The 24,511-nt window shown below is 47.1% G+C and overlaps 1 protein-coding gene across 1 annotated transcript in view; it reads left to right on the forward strand.

Moving 5' to 3' along the window:
* The window catches only part of LOC144821909 (ADP-ribosylation factor-like protein 8B-A), a 271,189-nt gene that overhangs the window by 77,002 nt on the left and 169,676 nt on the right, over positions 1 to 24,511 (forward strand). Inside the window, exon 2 of the mRNA XM_078679061.1 lies at positions 13,249 to 13,329. Within this exon, the coding sequence (XP_078535187.1) occupies positions 13,249 to 13,329 (81 nt within the window). The remainder of the gene's footprint in view (positions 1 to 13,248; positions 13,330 to 24,511) is intronic.

Consider the following 24,511-nt stretch of genomic DNA (forward strand, 5'->3'; position numbering starts at 1 on the left):
ATTCCTTCCCAAGCCAAGATATTGCATGCGCCATTAAGATATTACAATAATCCTCGACCTGGCCATTCATGTGTTTATTAATCCAATGACGTGACTTATTGATTAGTTGGATGGTGGTTTCTCTTTGGTCTTTTCTTAGGGTTGGGATGTTTTCCAGAATGACTACATAGGGACAAGCAGCTCGGGGGAGATCTAGCCTTGTCCCTTCGTCCAACCTTTTTAAAGGGGTAGGGCCCTCCCCCTAATAGCTAAAGTCTCTTGAGCCATAGCCCTTTGGCTCGAATGAGAAAAAGGCACTGTCTCTGGGGCGGGGGGGGGGCGAACAACGTTGCCCCAAGTAGGTGCTCTGGTTACTAAGGGCACGCTATGAGTTTGGTGGGTTGCTTCATGAATTTATTTACTACTAGCTCCTTCTGCATGATTTTGCGACTGCCCTTGGCCGTTTTCCATAGTCGCGCCCTCTCCCAATGGCATACATCTTAAAGTTGGTAATTCCTTTATTGATTTTTCATTTCATTCTAAGCGCCGGGTTATAGGAGCTAAAAGTTCCTTGAATTTTTCCAGAAGCACATCCATATTCGGGGCCATACATGGGGCAACTATCTCTCGTTTTTTCCATGTTACCACCTGCTACACTTTCTGATATGATTTGAATTTTTCGTGGTCTCTTTGAAATACTTATTGATGGGTTTTTCGAGGGGCCCCTTTTTCTCTTTTGCACCAGTACCACATCCCTTGAAATTAGTGCCTCGAATGGTGGAGTACAAGTGCTTGCAGTGGAGGGAGGTGGGAAAGAAGGGCTCATCACACCCGTGTTTTTCCCCAGCAAGGTTAGTACCCGACTCTCACCGGTCAAACTAGATGGTATATCTTTATTTAATACACTATCAGCACCCAATGATAGTCTCTTCTCCGCTCAGGCAATTTCTAAGGCAATCGCGGAAGAAGCCTTTGCTAAAAAGCTATGCAGACAAGTGCCTCCTCTGTCCGTGTTTGCGCTGTTTTCTTTCTCCCCAAACTAGCGACGTTCTTTTTTTACCATCTTGAAGCATATACCAAACGTCAGAGGGAGGAGCCCAGTCCGGCCTCCTACGGGCTCCGACTGACGATGACGGGCCCTGCCCCTGACCCGGGCACGTCCCACGCAGCATGAGCCCCGCAATGTTCTATGTGCCTCCGGGCACGGGAAAAGCTTTTCTGCACCTCCTAGGGCGTTGATCTCTTGGCACTGAAATCTCCCGGGCCGGTTGGCAGGCTGGGGATGAGGTAATTGGGGCTTCCGTGCAACGGGAGCCCTGCAATGTAATATGCGCCTCCGGGAACGGGGGAAAGCTAGTCTGCGTCTCCTGGCGCGTTGATCTCTGGGCACTGAAGTCCCCCTTTCTAATAAATAAAAAAGTTAACACATATGTCTGGCTTATACAAATGGCAATCACATAGGGTGGTGCCAAATTGCCTTCCACCTGAAAGTTAAAGCTCTGTCTTATCTAAAAAGAAACATTAATGAATAAATGTCCTTAATCACAATGTGGCTATTTTGTTGAAAGCATTTGCTCAGGCTGTAAATGTAAGTTTGGTATCTGGCCTATGCATCAGTAGAGGCTTTGATGGAGCATTGGGGCAGCTAGAAATGTAGGTCCTATTTTAACCTGGAAGCCACACTTCCTAGCTTGATGACCTAAGAATAATCTCCATTGTATTCAACAACCTTACAGACAAGCGGAAAGAATTGTATTACTTAACCAGTGTTCAAACCAACCATTTGACATTGACCAATGAGTGCACCCCAGTTAAAATGCTCCAGAAATTTGATACATTTGTCGTCCACTATCAAGAGAAAATTAATAAGAATTTTTTTTGATAAATGGCGGTGTCTTTTTGGAATTTTTATGTCTCACCCATCCTCTTCCTTCATCTTCTCGCCCTGCATTACCATACCATATTTTGGCACAGTTGAGGGAAACTGATGATAGTTTTACTTACATCTCACTAGTCATGAAGCATCAGTTTGGATGGGCACAGATGCAATCCTCTTGGGGTTTCCATCCGCAGACCGAAACATGCTAAACCATCCTAGTAATATCTAGAATATTCCTGCGCAGGCATAGATTGATGCAGCCTTTTCAGCCTGTAGGCACGTCACAGGGATTCTCATATTTGTCCCATGAGTTCATGAAGCCCATCATTTAGGTTGTATCTACTTGAATTCAAGTTTGTCTGTGTTATAACTGTAAAGGAAGCTGTTGCACCTTGTTCTAATCCTGACAACCCTTATGGTGATTTTAGTGGTCTTTGATAACCTTATTCTCTCAAATTGATAGCTGTGGAGAGCAGCCTTCAGGCTTAGCGTGAAGGAGTGTAAAGCAGTTTGTTTTTACCACATTTAGTCAATAGTGTAGATTAGCTGAAAAAGATTTATACAATGTATATGAAAAATAAGTATGTTTATTACACAACACATTCACGAGCACATTGGTATATATCCTAGCTGGCAATATCAAAAATACACATGAGAATACTAACGAGAAATCATGTAAGTAGCACAAATATACACTGGTCTCGGGGGTGACAAAACCGTATACTAAAGAAGTGGAATGCAAACCAAAAGACTTGGAGAACCTTGAAGAACCATGAACTACCCAAAGTAAGTACCCAGGAACACCACGGAGGCTGTGTGTAGAGTGGAAACACAGCCTCCTGCCCAAAGGAAGTTAATTGAGAAGTCGCTGTTGCAGTTTTAAAGAAGAATGTCCCATCCCAGAGGATCCTGAAGAAACCCTTTGGAGGACGGAAGGTTGAAGAGCCACCCCACCTGTGGATGCCCCAGGAACTAGTTTACCTGCACCAGGGAAGCCGGAGTGCATAGAGGTAAATTGATGTCGGAACCTCCCTTTGAAGACATGGGAAGACTTGGGAAGAAAGGCCTCTGGAGAAGTTACTGAAGATGTCTGGTGGAATCCAATGGTGGATTCTTGAAGAGGACAACCTGCAAGCAGAGGGAGCAGAGTCCATGCCACTCTGACCGACTAGGAAGCACGGAAGCACAATGCCCACCCTTGGGAGTGAGTTCAGGAGATGTACAGAGACCCTTGTCGCTGCAGCTGTGGGAACCAGGCAATGCTGAGGAAGACCAGGAGCCGTACATGAGCTGTTCCATGTTGGATGTCTGTGTCTAGGTGGTTGGTGTTTGGCGGGAGCACCAACAAGCCTTAGGTAGCCTCAACTGGCGTGGAAGACAGTTGTTTGGACCAGCAAGGTCCAAGGCACTCACCAAGTGCAGGAGAGTCGGAGCTGGCCACGTGCAAGCAGGGGAGCCCACCAATGCAGAAGACTACCCGGAGAGGACCCACAGGCTGAAGTCACAGTAGCCGCATGAGGACCTCAGCCATCTCACAGACGATGGAGGTGCATGGGATGCTTTGAGGATGATGATCTTCGAAGGATGAGGTGCTGGATGCTGGGGCTTCTTGTAGCCCGAAGATCTCTGGAGTGCAGTGCCAACAAGCCTTTGCAACAGCAAGTCGAGGCTATGCACCACCTGTGTTGCTGGGCCTCTGGAAGTCCATAGGACGACAGGAGCAGCAGGCAGGTCAGCTTCATTGCTGTGCCTGCAGATGCAGGGTAGTGACTCCTTCACTCGAAGTGAGATTTCTTCGGATGTCCTTGATGCCACAGGTGTTCTGGAGAACCTGAGCGAAGCTCATATGAGGCAGAAGACCGTAAGAAGAGCAAGACCAGGTGCAGCAGGAGTCTTCCTTGATGCAGTCTCTGTTCCAGTCGAAGCCTAACGAAGTCCAAGTGTCCAGACTGTCGAAGAGTGTCTTGGTTTCAGAGGTGAGTCTTGTTCCAAGACGAATCTGGGGATTAAATACCCAAGGCAAGCGTGGGAACAAGTCTGGGATCCATCCCAGAGGAGTATGGGATCTCTCCCAGAGGATGGCTGGACAGAGGGGAGGATGCTCCCCTGAACATTTGTCCTGTTTCGTGCCAGAGTGGGAATAAAGGGTTTCTGAACTGGTTCTAACCAGAGCATGAAAGAAGGGCACCAGTTGTGCGTTTCAATGCAGTCTGGTGGCGCTGGAAAGTGCCCCACCCCAGCCCAATACACTAAGTCCTATCTGGAAGGTGGTAACACCGCCCTATGACAGGAAACCTATTGTTCTACCTTCCCTTGCTTGAGCTTAGCTCCGCAGCAGGAGGGCAGAACTGTGTCTGTGGTCGGCAGCAGCACTAGCTTGCTGGCAGACCCTGAAAGGCTGTAACCAGGAGTACAAGGGGCTCCCCAGTACATGGGATCATACCTCCAACACCGAAATCGGTGTTTGGGCATGACTCCAACATGTTTGATACCAAACATGACCAGGTCCCGCGCAGCCATTATATAGTTAGACATCTCATAATGACTGATGCTCACCATATGTCTTAAAATGGCTGACTGCACTTACAAGCCCTGGAGAATCGACTCAGAGGTGTGTAGGGGTGTCTTGCTCATGCAGTGGCACCCTCACACTTATAGCCAAGCACCCTGAGCTCAGGCCTGAAGGGCCTTCCATAGGGGGAACTTATAAGTTTTAAGTGCAGTGACATCAGATGTAAGGAAACCTAGACACCACCCCACTCAGGCTGCAATTTCTTCCCATTGATGGCACAATAAATGCTGCAGCCCATGGGGGACCCCCGGTGTACCTATTCCCTGGGCACCTTAGTACCATATACTGAGGACTTATAAGGGTAAACCAGGAGCCAGTTGTGAAGGTACACGTGTACTTACAGAAGCCATTTGGGAGAGAGAGCACAGATGCTGGGGTCCTGGTTAGCAGGATCCCAGCAAACTACAGTCAAAACATACTGACACCAGGCAAAAAGTGAGGGTAACCATGAAATCGGGTCCTACCTTCCAACAGACAGTGAAGGACCTTATGGCCCTAAGTGGGGGCTCATCATTAGTGGACTACTTCAGTTCCCTAATATCGGGACACCTGAATCCTGAAGCATTGCCAGAGAGGGAATACTACCTTGCGCTACCATGGTGTTCAAAGGGCCAGCGGTCGCTCTCCACTGTCTTGCCATGCTGTTGTAACTTTCATTATTCGGCTGTGTCTCAGTTGAAGATCCACGCCTTAATCCTCTTGCCTCAGTCTCCATACATTTCAGTATCCGTCCTGGGACCAGAAGCACTGGTTCTGGATTCCACTACCCTTCCATTATCTAATGTGGAGCTGACACCAGCTAGGGCGCCACACATGGTGTGCTACATGATTACCATGAGACAATCTTAGGTTGAGGGTGACTCTCCTGTCCACTTTCCTTTCAGGATGATAGAGGCCCTCTTTAGCTCTGACTTCAATCCAATGCTCTTCAAAGACTTGAGCTTGTCTCTCATAATGAAGACAACAATGAGGAACTGGGCAACTTGCTGCCAGATCATTATTCTGATGCTGGTTTATAGCTGACTTGTAAAATGGCAGTGTCTTAGACAGTGCCCCAGAAACAAATGAACCCGTAGGGACCCAAAATTAGGAAAGTGCATAGTTTGCGTTGGTGGAATGCAGAGCCCAATAGGTGTTGGATTTATATAGGAAACGTAGGCTAATCTTTTGATCAAGATCTTGCAGCTTGGTGTTTGGACTTTGAAGCCCTTGTTTCCATTTGGTGAAGCCCTGACTGGGTACCTCATGGCCATTTGGTCCAGATCTTGCTCTGCCGGCCCCAGTGTGTCCCTCATTTCTTGGTGATCTAGAACTGCACCAAGTGATTCAAACTTCTTGAGAAAGCATCCAAATCCAGAAAGCCTTATAGTTCAATATTGTGCAAGTAAAATTCATTCAAATGCACTTACCACTCCACCGTTGGACAATGAGACTAAGAAAATGGACAATATGGATAAGCATTCACTTTGACTAGGCTTGGCAACCTGATATTTTTTTTTTGTTTTTTCTTCCGGTAACAGGTTCAAACAGCTACGTTGCAAGCTTTGAGTGTGCATTGATAGTTACAGTCCTGGTTATGCAATACATATTCATAAACTAAATAGAATGAGGTCTACATACTCAGTGATGAGTACATTAACTGTAGCCAGTAGACTGGGCGCACCGTATGCACTCTGGCCAGTGATATGTAGCAATCGGTGGTAGTTGCCATGCCTAGGGGCATTCCCATGTGTTAATAGTAGAGCATTAGTCCCAGTCCAATGTTTTAGCAGTGGGAGGCAGGAAATAATGAACAGGACAAAGTAGTGATAACAGGAGAAACTGAGCCTAACTAGTGTGTCCTTTGCCCCAGAGCATAATAAGTGTGAATATAGCTTACAGTTTCAGAGCTTCTGGCTTTGGATACTATATCAGTGGTGAGAGGTGCACACCGCGCCCCGAACTCAGCAATACTCCCTCATCTATGTCTTCTCCGTCCTCTCTGTGGTGTTTACGGTATCTGGCAAATCTGTGTCTGATTGCAACTTGAATCGTGCAGAATGGCGTCCCAGTTGGCTGCTATAGGGATTTTGCAAAGGCCTAACGTGTCTTCTCTATGTAATGCAATACTCTCCGCCTTGGCCCAGACCAACACAGAGCATCCCCAAGCTAGCGAGTAGGCTTGGCACCCTAATCCTTGAGTGCCACTTGAGTTGCTATCTCCATGCCGCTTGGTACATGGCGAGTGATTTTGCCCACCCTGCTTGAGGCTTTCCAGAACTCTATAATCCAGGCTTTGCAAGACGTCAAAGTTGTAAAGAATATTTTGATATTGTCCTGGAGACTACATATTGTATTGCTTGGGAAGCGGGTAACAGGGTTGTGAACTGGTCCCACCTTTGGATGCCCGTGCCACTCAGTTTTTCAGGGACTACCAGGCGTCTCTAATGGATGAGCCCTTTGATGAAGCCAGGCTGTTTGGTGAGCTCTTTAAAGAAAACAGGGCTATGACGCTTTCACCGGGACCACTTTTTTCCCAGGCTCACCAATTCCACCAGCAGCATCTGAAAGTTTGAGAATACTCGAGGGATCTTGTGTACCACCAGAGGCAGCCCTCACAGCCCGTCATGCAGCCAGCTAAGCCCTTTCATGCCTCCATGGGCAGAGTGATGGTTCAGGACAAATCCATCAGCAAAAGTAGCAGTCGACCTTCTTTCCTTTACCTGCTGCCACCACCAAGCTGTTTTTAGGTCCTTGTCTGGGTTGCCATCTGAGGACATTAGGTGGAAGGATTCCTTATTGCTTTTCTGGCAGGCGCATGATTACTTCAGACCAGTGAATACTTCAGAATGTTCTGTTTGGTAACCCTCTCTCTTGCCTAACTTTTCCTCCCTGCAATCCCCAGGTTTTATCCAAACAATGGTGATCATGCCGATATTATTTCCAGGGAGGTACAGATGTTGCTTGCCAAGAGTGGAATCGGACTGGGGTCCAAGGTGAAGAGGGTACTGAGCCTAATCTTGGACATCACAGTGTTCAATGCCTTCCTCAAGGAAAACAAAATTCAAATTGATGATGTTGATCCAGGTTCTGTAGGACTTTGACTCTAAAGACTAAATGGTTTCGTTAGACTTGCAGAGGTTTACTTCCTTGTGTTAACCTACCATTTGGGGGCGGTCAGGACATTTTCATTCACCAGCCTATCGTTTGGCCTTATGTCAGCCCTTCGGGCATGCACAGTGGTCATGCCAGTTTTCAAAGCCCCCTTCAAAGGTAGGGATACCCATATTTCTAAACCTCAAAGTTACTTCTGAAGGTGAGCTCACATTATCTAGTCTTAAACACCTGCAGGTGCTGGGTTCACACTTGATCAGCAAACCAAAAATCCTTCCTTCTACCTATACAGGGAATTCCTTTCAGAGAGGTTATCCAGGGTACAGTTGCGTCAAAGGATGTGTCTGCCCCATGGCTAGCCTGGAATATTCAGGCTATGACCATGATGTTTCGGAACCAAGAACATGTTCCATACCTGATGGTTGTGAGACTTCTTGAGCTACTGCCCTTGTGCATCCTGCTTAAGTCTATGGAAATATCACATATACATATACCTACATACAGGGGAGCAGTGGGAAGCCCCCCCCCACCTAATTTCACCCCTTTGTGACTCTATATGCTCACTTTTGCAAAAGCATTCCAGTATTGAAGCATGCTGATGTTGGGAAACCATGGATGTAAGTGCTCACGAGCCATTTGGTCAGTTCAAAAGTATAGGTTGTGCTAAGTTAATGGTTTCCCAAGCAGAGGAACAAACACAGTAATAAGTAAAGGGATGGGCCAGTAGCGAAACTGGAGCTTGACCAGGTTGGGTTTCTTCTTGCGTTTTTAAACTATATTCTCATTTGATGTATTTAGTGGACTGTTAATGTTAAGTAATATAGGTTTTAGAAAGCTCAAACTAGTTGGGACCTATATTCCTATTTCTTCATCACACATTTGATGTATTTATTTAGGATTTGCCAATTCAAAGTGCTTTGATGGAAAACATTTGTGATGGGAACAATGAAGTTGGTGTTGTATCCAGCATTCTTTGGTCACTTCCCTTTGTGGTGGATGCCTAATCGAAAGCTTTGGTAAACAACTGGATTTTACAGGATTTCTAAGTTGAATATATTTTGATGCAGAGCGGTGCTGACAGCCACTAGTTTTCCTGAGTTTCAAGCCTTGGTCCACACACTTCCATCTCTATGATTCAGTCTGCTGAAGGATTATTGTTAGACCAGAAGGAGGATGCCAATCATACGTTCCTGCCTGTGATATATATATATATATATATATTAGTGCCATATTTTGATGTTGACTGGAGCTTTTGCTCTAATAAGCTTCTGTATATTGCAAAGAATCTTAAGCTCGATTCTGTTCAGAGCAGGCTTCATGTGATCACTTATACGTAAGTGCAAGCACATTCACACCACCATATTCAGTAATCTTAGTAGCATGGTGATGAGATTTTGTAAAAGGTTGATAGAAGTCACTTTACTGTAGTCTGAACGCACTAATACCAAGGCACACATATCGGCTATGTTGAATAATCAGTCTGGAAGAATTGAAAAATGTTGGTAAGAGTTCAAATTGAAAGTTGACACCCTGAAACCACATATGCAGCCTACACATCAATGCAGTGGATAAGTCGAAGATGATTCCAACGACCTACGCTTGAAGATGCGTTGAAATTGAGCCCTTCAGGAATGCCCTCCCTGCACAAGACTTGGTATTGATTCGAAGCTCTTGTTCATCCAGTGGTGAATGTGGTTTAAGCACTTGGTAACTTTAAATCTTTTCTACAAACTGAAGTGATTCTGGATTTTGTTGGCATACATTTTAGAGTACACCTGTTAATTATAAGAACGTGCCAAGGGGAGCTTGTAGGTGGATATAGAAGCAAATGTGGGAGAGAGGACCCCCTTTCGAAAGCCACATGGCTTTTGCTACAGGATAATACCAGCAATCCAATTCATTTTTGCTGGACTTGATTGTGAAGGAAAGGTCAAATTCCCTCAGATGCCAGTCTGTTAATCCTAGCCCATGTTTTAGCACTCTTGAGCAGAGCGCTGTGATTAAAGCACATTGTCTTTATTGGATAGACATGGATTTAGTTCTGACTCATCTCCTTTTTAGGTCGAGCTGGAGATAGGAATGCGAAGCATTGCGTCCAGCTCGACAACTTATGTCGCCCGTCTCCTGGGAATCTGAGACAGGGGTCGGGCACGCGCAGCAATTGGTGTCTGTGGACGCGCACGTCCAGGCCGGCGCCGTGCACATCCCCTGCCTCAGATTCCCTTAGGTGCGCAAACACACACATGCTCACGCAGGCAGGCACACACACACACACACACACACACGCAGGCAGGCACACACACACACGCATCCCCCCCAGGGGCTCACGCACACACAGCCACGCACGCACCCACCCCCCCTGACCCACATATACACACGCACAGCTAACAGACACACAGTCACACATACATACATACATACACACACACACACAGCTACACCCACACACGCGCACACCCCCCATCCCCACACTACAACTAAGCCCCACTTACCGCATCGGCGCAACTCCGGACTTCAGCCGCCACCGCGGGGCTCTCCCTCGGGCATGGGAGCCCCGCGTCACCACTGCTCCTCTCCTAGTCAGCCTCTCCGTGGGCGCGAGTTTCCAGCAGGAAATGAAAGTCCCGCCTCACGGCTGTTTTCGTCACGCGCACGTCTTGTTCCTCTAGCGCACTGTTTTCTGTACCACATGCTGCACACAATGTAAAGTGGGTGACGACTTATTTCCATGAAGCTAGAGAGCCCCCTCCTGGATGCTCCTTGCCAATGCTGGGTATTTGTTGTACCTTAACATCCATTGCTCTTTTACCATAAAAAGGCAAATTAGAATTCCGAAATTAAGTCTATTATGATTTTAAATTAATCATTCAACTATCTGAACCAGAAATCAAACGATGTGACGACCTGCACTTTATAGAACGGTTCGATGTGTAAATATTGTTAAAAAAACGACCCATAAACCTTGTGAAACGCTGCTAATTATATTTAATGTTTAGTTGCTTGCCTCTTTTTGTCTTTTTCATTACGTACATTGCGGCCACCTTTTCAACCCCGGCTTCAGCGCCGCTCCAACTCCGCCTATTTAGGAGCAAACACGCCATACGCCTTCTCTACCGTCCAAGTCAAACTATTTTGTTTGAAGGAAACGCACTGGCAGCTGGCTGGTACTTGTGTGTTTTGGGTCAATGCTCATCGGTTTCATTCTCATACTTTCAATAGACACTAACAGCATGCATTCCTTGAAATGTAAGAAGCGTTTGCAAAGATGGCGTAAACATAAAGTAAGGACATGGTCTCTGACACGCTACAAGCGCTCATTCATGAATACTGGACTGCCGACCGACGCAGAGCCCAAACGAAAGCGAAGCCCGCAAATAAAATGCCATACGAATCCTGATTATTTTTAAGTCACAGAAACAAAGCAAGGTGTGCTAAAAAGATGTACAAACAAGCCAAATAGTCAGTTACCTAGCATAATACCGAGAGCAGCAAACTAACATAACCAGCCAAAACATAACATAACAGGCAACATGTCTTTGACAGAAGCCAACAGAGAGCAGCAACATATCATGGGCGATCTTTACGCTCTAGCCACCCTTGCATTTACTTCTCTCCCTTGGCAGCCCTTGCTTTCATTCTACCCTTCTATAATTACATCATCTTCTCCCCTACATCTCACATCCTCTTTTCTGATGTTTTACTTCTCTTCTCTTCCTGCACTCTCTCCTTTTTAGATGACCCACTCTCCACCTGTTCCCTCTCCAGGTATTCCATCCTTCTCTCCCCATGCCCATCCTCTCCTTATTTCATCCATAGGTCGTTTTACTCCCCTTTTCTCTGCCCCATCCTCCCCTTCTCTCTCTGGGGTACCTCCACTCACAGTTTCTTCTCTCTTCACCTCCTTGTTTCTCTCTCTCCTCTCATATTTTACACTGTCCCTCGCATACGTTACCCCTCTCCTGTTCTCCCCTTCCTTTCCATTTCAACTCTTCCCCCTCTGCCATCTGCACTCCTGCCTTCACAAACCTTTTATTGCTTCAATTTCCTTCCTTCCTCCCTCCACTCCTTACCCCTATATGCTGTCTCCACTCTCCTGTTCTATTTTCTCTTCTCTTCTATTTGTTCTTTACTGCCCTCTTCTATTTCTTTGCGTCTCTCATGTCTCCTCCCCATTAACATACTTTTCTTCTCCCTTCCCTCCATGCTCCTCTTTTCCGCGCCTCTCCAGCTCCCTCCTCCTCCTGGGTCTCTGAATCCTCTTAATTCCCTCCACCCTTTACCCCATTCTCACCACTGCACCACTCAACACCACCACAGCATCACTCAGCGCCACCACAGCACCACTCAGCACCACTACATTATCACTCAGCACCACCACAGCATCACTCAGCACCACCACAGCATCACTCAGCACCACCACAGCATCACTCAGCACCCCCACAGCACCCCCACAGCACCCCCACAGCACCCCCACAGCACCCCCACAGCACCCCCACAGCACCACCACAGCACCACCACAGCACCACCACAGCACCACTCAGCACCACCACAGCACCACTCAGCACCACCACAGCATCACTCTGGAACACCACAGCATCACTATGCGCTACCGCAGCATCATTATGCGCCACCGCAGCATCACACAGGGCCTCCACAGCATCACTCAAGGCCTCCACAGCCTCACTCAGGGCCTCCACAGCCTCACTCAGGGCCTCCACAGCCTCACTCAGGGCCTCCACAGCCTCACTCAGGGCCTCCACAGCCTCACTCAGGGCCTCCACAGCCTCACTCAGGGCCTCCACAGCCTCACTCAGGGCCTCCACAGCCTCACTCAGGGCCTCCACAGCATCACTCAGGGCCTCCACAGCATCACTCAGGGCCTCCACAGCATCACTCAGGGCCTCCACAGCATCACTCAGGGCCTCCACAGCATCACTCACCCAGGGCCTCCACAGCATCACTCACTCAGGGCCTCCACAGCTTCACTCACCCAGGGCCTCCACAGCATCACTCAGAGGTACCACAGCATCACTCAGAGGTACCACAACATCACTCAGAGGTACCACAACATCACTATGCGCTACCACAGCATCACTGAACGCCACAGCATCACTCGTCGCCACCACAACATTACTCTGCGCTATCACAGCATCAATCTGTGCAACCATTCAACAACAACTGGTTCAAATATGTTCTCTCAATGTTTCAAGCTTTATTACAAATGTCACAAAAAGATGTTAATATTTCACTTCTGTTATTGGATTTTCGTCACAATAAATACACTGAACATAATCTTCACTAAAGTTATTTACAAAAGTTTAAGCTATTGCCATTATAAATTACAATACCTTTTATTTAAGTATTAATTATTAAAAAAAAATAAAAGCCACTGTTATTTGTAATATCAATACATCTAAGTCACGTAAATACAACACATATTGCATTACAAATGCTATAGGTGTCACATTTGCGAAAGGTATAACTATTGGCATTGTAAATGACAAAGCTATTAATTTCGCTATTTTCAAAACTAACACATAAATAAAAAATGTGTCATTTACAATACCAATAGCTCAAACGTTCCTAATGCAAGACCTATTGCATTGCAAATGCTTGTTTTATTTTTGTTTTTAATAGGATGATTCTGGGAACATTTACTTGTTAAGATTTTAGTGCATATTCTTTCTGGTATGGTGATGGCTTGTTTCTTTTATTTTTATTGTAGTCTGGACAGTTCACCGAAGACATGATTCCAACTGTTGGCTTTAATATGAGAAAAATAACAAAAGGAAATGTTACCATAAAGGTAAGATTACTTTGCATTTCATAACAATACTGTACATATTCATGAACACGTTAAACTTGATTTGTCTTGAAAATCAATTGTGTTATCAATGCACATTAAGTACTCTGCTATAATGGAATATGTATCTCTTTAGTCCGTCCCCCCCCCCCCCCCCCCCCCCGCACACACACTTTTTGGCCACACCCGAAAGACATTGTAGAGTTGGAGAGACTCTTGAGTAAATAAATATGAATAAGGTGGAACCAGTCTCCGTCACAGCTGTGCAGAACAGTGTGTGCACTGTGCTGTACTCTTAAAATTGATAAATTAACAGGGAAGTTCGTACTGTCAGGGCTCATGAGAGAGCGCAAACTGACCTAAATGTATGAGTACGTCACACTTACCTGTAGTAAGCACAAATCATGAGGAGAAATGCCATGAGTGCTAATAGTATCTGTAATTATATTCTGAATGTATAGCTAATGTAGAGATTTAAGTAGAAGTGGAACTAATACAGAAATGTGTGACACTATATGATTTTAGTAGATGTGATTATTTCTGAATCCATGTCGTGTAGCTGTTAAAATGTAAGATGGTATGTGGTTAAACGCAGAATGTGGTAGGCCTCAGGGCCAGAGCTAAAAGGGAAGGTGTTTCTTTTCACGACATAGATTGTATTAATGTTTTGGTCATTGCATTAAATGGGCCATGATTTTTAGAGATGTTTACTGAATAATAGAATAAGAGTATTAACATGCTTTAATTAATGAAGAAGTTGAATGCTATAATCATGATGAGAAATATTGTAGGCCTGAAATGTTTTAACATTGATTTACACGTACATGTCTGGGCCAAGAAATGTTGCAAGCCTTTTTGGAAGTCTATGAGAGTTGGGTTCTTGGCTGCAGATGTCTGTCTGCAAGGAAAGGGGGGATCCAATTATAAATGAATGAATAGAGGTCTGTTCAGTAGACGGCCCAGACATGGAGGAGGGTTCCGGAATGTTTAAGGGGTATCAGCGGGCCGGAGAAGAGTCTGAGAAGCAAGGTCAACTCTAACGTATGAGGCCCAACACAAAGCAGCATGGAAAAAGCCAGAAGCTACACCACGTGAGGGGCGTCTCGCAAGGGGCGTCTCAAATGTTGTTGACTGTTTTGTATTAGGGACAGCACCCCTGGGTGGAGTTAGAGCAGATACCTGAGGACCCTTTAGAGAGCGGATGGGTAGGCAGAGAGGGGTCATGACTGGAGAACTATAGGTTTTCACCAAGAGACTTAGAGTGAGTGACTTCCCTTGGGGGTCATTCACTGCTGACACCTTTGTTAGGTTGGGACTTGGTTAAGTAGGGATACCATCTAGAGCAGGGTAGGGACAGCCTAACCTGTGCGTTTTCCTCCAACTTAAATGAAGGAGAGATATGCGTCAATGCTGATAGCTTTATTATTCTTAGAACTTGTGTTAGTGATTTCCGTTGCTCGTCTGAGGGCTTTCCGAGAGCACATGTATGTAATTGGACCTGTGTATCTCGTGAATCTCATTCTGAGATGCCTGTATTTGCAGCTTATCATATCCTTACAATAAACTTTTGAAAGCTAGAAGTTGTTTGTGATCTTTGGGAGCAGAGTCCTTTATTGGGTGAACTAACTTGGAAATGGATGTACTTTCTTCCTCAAAGACAGGCAACAAAGGTTCAGTCGACCAGATCGAGGTTTAGATCAATAGATATAAGGTATCGATCAAAATCTCGCCCTTTCAGTTGGTAGCTATAGAGGATGGTTGCCTTCTTGAGGACGGTGACCTAGGCCAGGTTAGCTTACCCCAAGGCCCCTAGAGATCGATGATCGGAAGAACCGCTCGCTGAAGAAGATCCGGATGACGTGAGACAGAAAAAGCAGCAGTATCGGTCGAGAGTGAGTATAAAGGGTTATGCGTGTTAGATTGCGGTGTTTTGTATTGTATCTATGTTGTAATGTCTGGCGGAGTTGAATGTCTGTAGAGTGACTGTGGAACAGGTTGTGAGCGCGCGCAACCGGTGGAAATCTTAAGTTCAAGGAGAGCTTAAGTGGTTCGGGTGTATCGGACACCCAGAGTAATTGTCAACTAGTGTGAAGGGGGTCATGAGGTACCATTGATCACCCGAAAGACCGAGATAGGGGGACCGTAAGAGTGAGTGCGTGAGTAACGGACGCTGGTCGGAAGTTACTGTGTGTGTAAGCAACCTATCAGAGAGACGATAGACATTTCGTCAGTTGTGTTGACAATTACATATAGACTGTGGACGTACAGTCGAGAGAAGTGACCGCTTGGTCGGAAGTAGTCATTTTTCGGTGTATGAATGGGACGCATGCATAACCGGGAGACGAGTTGAGAAAGGAGGGGTGCTGCTGCGAAGCGGAGAAAAGTGACGTCAGAAAGTGTCGCGACGTGATTGGCCGACCGGAGAAAGACCGCGCTGTGATAGGCCAGCTAGCAAAGACGTCAGACAGGGTCGCGACGTGATTGGCCGACCGGAGAAAGACCGCGCTGCGATAGGCCAAGTTAGCAAAGCCGCGACAGGATTGGTGGATTGTCATCAGGAAGTAAACAGAGTAGCGAGGCTGGATATTGTGCGCATAATTATGAAGTGTTTTAAATGGCTGAGAGCGGTGTTTAAAAAAGAGAAGCAGGGATCGTATGAAGGGGAAGAAGCCCCGCCGGAGGGTACGCCGGCTCGTTATATGGCAGTGAATGTTGGGCTGCATACGATCCTTTGGATTTCAGAGTGGAGTAAGATTACGGAAGGAAATGAGGAACTGACGTTCCCGAAGTACGGGACGTTCAGATTAGAGGTGTTACATCGATTAAAATCAGTCATGACCTCAATGAGACCCTTGCCTAGACCGACCCAGTTTGAAGCTCTTGATGCATGGATTAGGGCAGCGCATGAAAAGAATATGAACAGACGACAAGAAAGGGTGAAACGATCGGTAAGGGCAGTGCAGGATGCCAGGTGGGATGCGGATGCTAAAAGATGGAGAGTGCATAACATGGAAGTAAATAAACTGTACCCAGTGTTAGAGGTGCCCGTAAATAAAAGCCCCCTAGAAGAAGATGATGAGAGCGAAACAGAGGATAGCCTGATAAACAGATTATTGACAGACAGGCCACCCCCGTATAATAGGGCAGGGGGAGAGGTCGAGCATAGTGAAAGAGAAAAGGGGGGCAATGCAGGAGAGCATGGACCGCTTCCAAGTTCAGAGTGGGATCCTGAGGCAAAGAAAGAGCTGTCCCAGCCTAGTCAGGTGCAACAGGTAGTCGGGAGGTTTGTGGTACAAAGAGCGCCGGAAACGGAGAGCGCCACATCCTACGCATTACCAGATGCACTACAGGTACCTGTTACCATAGGTCCTATAATATCGATATATGACCAAGAGAGAGCAAGAGGGGAAGAACGGGTACGGAAAGACAGAGAAAGAGCAGGGACGGCAAGGAGGAACGATACGATTAATTCCCCAAGTCAGATGCCGATACCCAGAGAGTGGAGCACCCCGATGCACACAGCAGGGGATCCAGGAGGGGATCCCGGGGGCCCTAGATGGCCAGTGGATCTGAGGGGATCTGGACGAAAATCCTTTCAAGAGCTAAATGAGTACATGAAACAGTGGGATGAGGCAGTGGAGGCTCAAAAGAGCATCATAGCTGCGGAAGCTGAAAGGGAAAGTCAGGACAGCCGAGCTCGGACTCACTGCGGGGCTGGGGAGAGCAGCCCGGAGTGGGACTGTAGAGAGAGAGATAGTAGGGGAGTCACCCATTGGGCCCGGAGAGGAGATAGAACAGACCTGGAAAACGGGGGCCCCGGGAGTGGAGGGGTGGCGCGCCCAATACTCAGTGAAGGGGAGAGGAGAGCGCAAGAGTACAGAAACAGCTTTAAGTGTCCACACTGTGTGCCCGGCACCAGAGAACTGAATGGGAGTTGTGAGAGGTCGCACCATAGTCCCTGTGATGACGGAAATGAGCGCAGCCCAGGGAATATGGGGAATCAGGAAGGATCGTATCAGATACTGAGAGATACTAGGCAAAGGGAGAGTAGCGACCAGAGGGAAAATAACAGAGAGGTGTGCGGTGAGAGGAGAGAAGAAGAAGAGAGTGGGCAGAGCAAGAGTAGGGGTAACAGGCCCGTGTTCCATCACCTTCCAAGATCGGATGGCCGAGCATGGGACCTGGAGAGATGGGAGCAAGGGAGGGCACCCATTAACTCTCCCGAGCCCAAACGTAGAGCTCGAAGTTGGGATGGTAGGGAGACCAGTGAGCCCCCTTCGAAAGACATATTGCGAGCTGAGATAAAAGCCAAGAGACTCGATGTCGCCAGTTTAAGGTCAGACCTGGATGACATGGTAGATGGTACCCTGCCTTTAGAAAGAATGGAAATGTATGAACAGGATGAAATATTGTATATGGCAAAGGACATTACTCGAAAAGCGAGAGCAGTCCATGAGAAGTTAGTCGAACTAGCAGGCAAATATATGGTGGACTTGTCAAGAACCAAAGCATTACAGGGTAACCACAGGCTACATTATACAGATCGAGACCTAGATGAGAGGAGAACGATTGGGCTGAAAACGCACATAAGGGAACTGATTGCTGGAATAAGGACATGGAGGGCACTAGATAAGTGGGAAGAGAGGTGGTCCAAGAAAGGGACCGGCAGGAGAAGCACGCTTGGTATGACACCAGGAGGACAGCAGGGAATAGAAGCTTACCCTTTGCGTGAAGTCGCAAATGGGAACTATGTACATGTCCCTTGGAGTAGGGGAGATTTAGCTGCTTTTACCACCTCCTTCCCCAAATTGCGGGAAAACCCAGTGGAGTGGTACAAGCAAGTGGAGAGATTTGTAAAAATCTCAAAGGTCCTATGGATAGATCTGAACACGCTGTTTGACATTGTAGTACCAGGAGATCTGTGGACAGCATGCAAGGTTAGCGCTGAGTGGCCCACAACGGAGCCAGAGAGAGATGCTAAGACTAATGGGCCGTCCGAGATTGTGATGGCAAAATTCGAGAGAGTGATGACTTGGCTGAAAGAGAAAGTGCCAATGCAAGACATAGATTGGGTCAGAATAGACCGAACAAGACAGGAACCCAAAGAGACAGTCCACGAATATTACGAGAGATTGCTGAAGGCGTTTAAACAGTATAGCGGCTTGGATGTAATGGATCCAAAAGACATAGGGCAATTTGTGTCCAAGTTCGTCCTGGGACTGAGACCGGATATTAGTTTAATGATACAGCAACACTCGATTTGTTGGCAAAGTAAACCCCTAGACGAAATACTGAGATATGCCAGGTACTGCTGTGATGAGATAGACTCCAAGGCTAAGAAACTAAAAGAGAAGTTGATGGTGGTACAGATGCAGGCAGCAGGGAAGGGGGGACAACAGCAACAGCAGCAAGGAACAGGTACAGGAGGAAAGAAGCAGTACAGTCAGAACAAGGGCAATGAGGAGAGTTCCACCTTTAGACCCAGAATAGATATAGCTGCCTTGAAGAAAACGACTAGGTGCCACCAGTGTAACGAGGTGGGGCATTGGAAACGCGAGTGTCCCTACAATGTAGAGATAGGAGAACAGGAGATAGAGGAGGAAGAGGTCCAGAGCGCGCCTACAAGAGGGGTGACGCCATACCAAGGAAAGGTGCTCAAAGGGGGGGGGGCTCCTCCCCGAGCCCAGTTCCCGCAACCTCCTCGAGTAGGGACTATGGGTAAGACCTATAGACAAATGCCCCTGTTTGTAGAAGGGGAAGAGTGCTATTATGTGGACCCATTAACCGGACAGAGAGTGGAAAGAGAAGACTGCACCCTCGGGGCAGCCTTGGAGGTGGACCAGAGGGGACCCTATGTGGAAGCAGAAGTAGCAGGGTGCCCTACGACATTTCTGGTGGACACAGGAGCCACTAGATCCACGATCAGATCAGCTGCAGTTCCAGACCTGCCCATGTCTGGAGAGACCATACAAGTGGTAGGGGTCGCAAACAGGAGAATAACCAGCCAATTGACAGAACCGGTACAGGTGAAAATAGGGAAGTACAGCGATGAGCACCAGTTTGTGGTTTGCGATTCAAGTCCTGTGTGTCTGCTAGGGAGAGACCTGTTGTGTAAATTGAATTGTACTATATACTGTACACCTCAGGGAGTGGAGGTATTGACCAATGATGATGACGCAGATTTCAAAGTTGCAAACTCAAGAATATGCGTGGAGCTGTACCCTACTTTGACAGTAGATGAGCTCCCCTGGGACTTGAGAGAGACAGTGGCATCAGAAGTATGGGATTTCACTGGGGAAGAGATTGGATTGGTCAAAGGGGTGGACCCAGTGAAAATTGTAGTGAAACCGCATGCTGAGTTCCCAAGAACACCCCAATATAAATTGACTCCAGAAACGATTGCAGGCATAAAACCCGTGATCGAGTCCATGATTAAACAGGGAATACTGAAAGAAATCGTGGGTAGTCCATGCAACTCCCCGATTATGGGTCTGCAGAAACCAAATGGGAAATTTCGGATAGTACAGGACCTTCGAAAGATTAATAACATAGTCGTTTCGTGTTGTCCAGTGGTACCGAATCCATCAGTGATACTGTTTCAGATTCCATTCCAAGCTGAGTGGTTCACTGTGATCGATCTTTGTCAGGCTTTCTTTTCGATCCCTCTGGACGAAGAAAGCCATTTTCTTTTCGCATTTAAGCTGGAAAATCGCGTCCTAACATGGTGTCGTATCCCTCAGGGGTATACAGAGAGCCCATCGATCTTTAACCAGCTTTTGAAGAAAAATCTTGAAAGTCTAGTGCTGCCCCAGAAGTCAGTTCTGGTCCAGTACATAGACGACCTCCTCGTGGCGTCAGAAACAGAAGAAGCTTGCAGGGAGGACTCCATTGCTTTGTTAAATCACCTAGCTGCCAATGGGCACAAGGTGTCCCCGGGAAAATTGCAGTACTGCCTGACAGAAGTGCAGTACTTGGGACACAGAATAGAGAAAGGCAAACGAAAGGTGTCACCAGACAGGATAGAGGCGATCATGAAAATGAATGCGCCTAAGACACAGAGAGAGGTCAGGATGTTCCTAGGGATGGTGGGTTATTGCCGACAGTGGATCGTGAACTTTTCACTGAAAGCAAAGCCCTTGCAAAAACTGACGCACAAGGAGGTGAGCGATCCGGTACCATGGGACAAAGACTGTTTGATGGCATTCCTACAGCTGCGAGAGGACCTGTGTCGTGCTCCGGCATTGGGAATGCCTGATTACAATAAACCATTTTTTCTTTACTGTTGTGAGAGAGAAGGTTGCGCGTTGTCTGTGTTAGTCCAAATCCATGGGAATGCCCGTAGACCAGTTGCTTATTTCTCGGCTACTTTAGACCCAGTAGCCGCAGCGTTGCCCGGATGTCTCAAATCCGTTGCTGCAACGGGTGTCAGCATTGAGAGATGTGAAAATATCGTCATGGGGCACCCGTTAGAGGTGTGCGTGCCCCATTCTGTTGAACTGTTGATGACCAGGACCAAAACACAGCATCTGACCAACAGCAGGCTCACGCGATATGAGCAAGTTATTCTTGCTGCAGAGAATGTGACCCTCAAGAGATGCTCTGTTTTGAACCCTGCTACCTTGATGCCACTCCCAAATGATATCGAGGATGATGATGAATGTACAGACCATGACTGCCTTGATGTGACTGAACTATGCACCAAACCCAGACCCGACATCGTAGATGAGCCACTGACCGACCCAGACGAAATTTTCTTTGTCGATGGCTCATGTGTAAGAGACGAAGTTGGGCAGTTGAGAGCAGCTTATGCTGTTTGTACAATTACTGGAGTTGTGGAAGCTGGGTGCCTGGAAGGAGTACACTCCGCTCAGGTAGCCGAGATTGTTGCCTTGACACGTGCTTGCTTGGCAAGCAATCAAATTCGAGTCACCATATACACCGACAGCCAATATGGTTATGGGGTAGTTCATGATTACGGGCAGTTATGGTCTCAAAGAGGGTTCATGACCTCTTCAGGCTCTCCCATTCGCAATGGAGAGTTTGTGCGCCTGTTGTTAGAGGCGTTGCAATGCCCAGCAGGTATCGCAGTTGTAAAGTGCACCGCACATACCAGAAATGAGGACTTCGTTTCGAAAGGCAATAGATATGCTGATGAAGTTGCGCGGTATTGCGCGGAGCAAGGGTACTCTTTCACAGAGGTGGAAGTGGGTGGAATAAATGTAAGGACTGAATTAGCCATGATACTGGAAACTGTTGATACTTGGGATGAACTGTCAAACATGCAAGAAAATGCTCCTGATATTGAAAAAGAAACATGGGAAAAGGCAGGATGTGTAATGGGTGAGTCCCATTTTTGGGTCTCAGCAGACGGCAGAGCAGTGTTGCCCAATGAGATGGTGAGTCCAATGGCCAGACTCATACATGGTCCCGTACACTTAGGGAGAGATGCTATGCTGAGAGTGTTTAGACAGACTTGGTACAATCCTAAGTTTAGAATAGCAGCAGAAGCAGTGTGCCAGCGTTGTGAGACCTGTCAGCAGCTGAACGTAGGAAAAAGAACACCAGTTGCACTGAGCCACATAGGAAGGTCTGGAGGTCCATTCAATAGAATGCAGATAGATTTCATTGAAATGCCAAGGTGCAACCGCCTCCGCTATGTCCTGGTGGTTGTTTGTGTGTTCTCCAGATGGGTTGAGGCATACCCTACACGTAGGTGCGACACCCTCACAGTGGCCAAGTTACTGCTTAGGGAACTCATTCCGCGCTTCGGGGTGCCGGCCTTTTTGGAATCAGATAGGGGAACACATTTTAACAGCGAGCTTGTGAAAATGATTTGTGCAGCTCTGAATATCGATCAGAAGTTGCATTGCAGTTACCGACCAGAAGCCTCAGGAATTGTGGAGCAGATCAATGGCACGATCAAGGCCAGAATAGCTAAAGTTTGTTCCTCAACGACCCTGAGTTGGCCTGACGCCCTGCCATTGGTTCTCATGAGCCTTCGTAGTACCCCAGACAGAAGAACGGGGTTATCACCACATGAGGTGTTAATGGGGAGAGCAATGAGGCTGCCATCTGTCCCAACTACTGCACTGTTAAATATCACAGATGATATGATCCTGGACTATTGTAAGGGGCTGTCTGACGCCATTCGTTCTGTGTCCCTTCAGGTGCAGGCTGCCGAGGTTCCATCGTGCCAGGGCCCGTGCCATGACCTGTACCCTGGGGACTGGGTCCTGGTGAAAAAACATGTGAGAAGAAGCTGCTTGGATATTCGTTGGCGTGGGCCCTTCCAGATCATCCTGATCACGAACACAGCTGTGAAGGTGGGAGGCCTGCCCAATTGGATCCACGCGTCACATACGCGAAGGGTTCCAGCACCTCGGGAAGAAACAGCTCCTCTCTCGGATAGACGTCCAGCAGAGGACCGAGAAGCCATAGAGGGGGCTAGCCAAGCTGTAGAGGTGCCAGCGGAAGCAGGGAACGAGTCTGACCAAGCTGAGGACGGTCAGTACAACAGCGAAACGGAAGACGCTACAGAAGGAGAAAGTAGCTGGGAGTACGAGTCAGACACTGACAGGTCTGACAGAGAGCGAGAACAGACAAGAAGAAGAAGGAGTAGAAGGGCACGTGGAGAAGCTAATTGGCCACAAAGAAGGAGCTCTAGCCTGAGGTCAACTCCAGAGGTAACCCTTCCTCCGATATCAGAAGACTCAGACCCGGAAGAAGGTGCTCAGGGCGCTGAAGCACCGGACCGAAGAAGGTCAAGAAGAGTGCGTGTGCCTAACAGAAGATACTCCACACCTGAGTGGACATATCTGGCGACAAATGTCTGTGAAACCGGAGACCGGGAGGATCCGAGCGGTGGTGGTGTCCAGTTCTGAGCCCATTGTCACCGTGGAAATACGACTGTTGGTACCCGGAGTCGAACAAGAAGGGTCACTAACATTCATGCTCCCCAGACCTCCCCGCCTCAGCAAGTTAAAACACATGTTTCTCTCAGAATTGCAATTCCCCGACTTTGGTACAACGATAACAGCACATGAAGAGCACAATCTTCGTTTGGAAATACTGAACTATGCTATTGAAGCTACAGGCACAAACCTGATAGTAGACTGTTAAAGGACTTTGTAAATAAAGCAAGCAGAAAAAGAAGATTACCTAGCGCCCAGGAAGCAGAGAATATTAGGGAACTTCCCTTGAGTTGATGGAGAAGGGCTAGGGTTGTCTTTATTGAACTGTTAAAGGACTTTTGCGAAGAAGGTTGTCAGCTTCCAGTTGTGTGGATTCTAAAGATAAAAGGATTAAAAAGAGACTGTAAAGGAACGAGAAGAAAAGAACTTTTTGCCAAGATAAGAGAGAGCCATATTGTCTGACGAAATGGAAGCCGGCACCCAGAACCGCAGAGCTAAATGTATAATAGGTACACTAATAGTAGGAGTGATAATATTAATAGCTTTAGTGGTAACAATTTCTTATGTAAAGGGACATGAGGAAGAGGCAAAGGTAACTGATGTGAATTCTGTAGAAACGCTTACACCTACTGTTGCTGGTGAGAAAAGGGAAAACACTCAAGAGAAAGCGTTATTAGCTGCAGAAGCCCGCAGGTTACACGTAGATGAGTCCCAAGGAGACTTTAGGTCAAATGCTTATGCTAAACTCTTATATGAATACGTGGATGCCATGGAGGTTAAGGATTGTTACGTCTGCATGCAGTTGCCGGCGTCTGTAGATGAAGGCATTCGATATCATCACCTCCCGCTGACATATGGCATTACATGTAGCTTATTGCTTAGTATATTTTATGAGAGAGATAGTTTTGAATACTATTTCTCCAATTATGATTCAGTGTTGCCAGAAGTCCCAAATTATAAGCAGATGAACAAATGGGATTACTGGAAGAGTGAAGACAGATTGGCCAAGTTCTTCATTCCTTGGATTACCTTAGATACTTCACATGCCCGTAGAAATAACCTGACATGCAAGGTGTCAGAAGTCGAGAAGAAGTTCATAGGGCAGGTGGATGATCGTTACAGGAGACAAAAGATTTTGAAAAAATCAGGACAATGGAAAACAGATTGGACCGAGGAAGAGAAGGCACACAAGAGAAAGGGTAGTAGTGGTCCAATAGCTTTAGATAAGACGCAGAGAGGAAAGCTATGTCTTCACCGAGCCAAAACGTATTATG

Source organism: Lissotriton helveticus, chromosome 1_1 (genome assembly GCF_964261635.1).
Source record: "Lissotriton helveticus chromosome 1_1, aLisHel1.1, whole genome shotgun sequence".
Taxonomy (NCBI): Eukaryota; Metazoa; Chordata; class Amphibia; order Caudata; family Salamandridae; genus Lissotriton; species Lissotriton helveticus.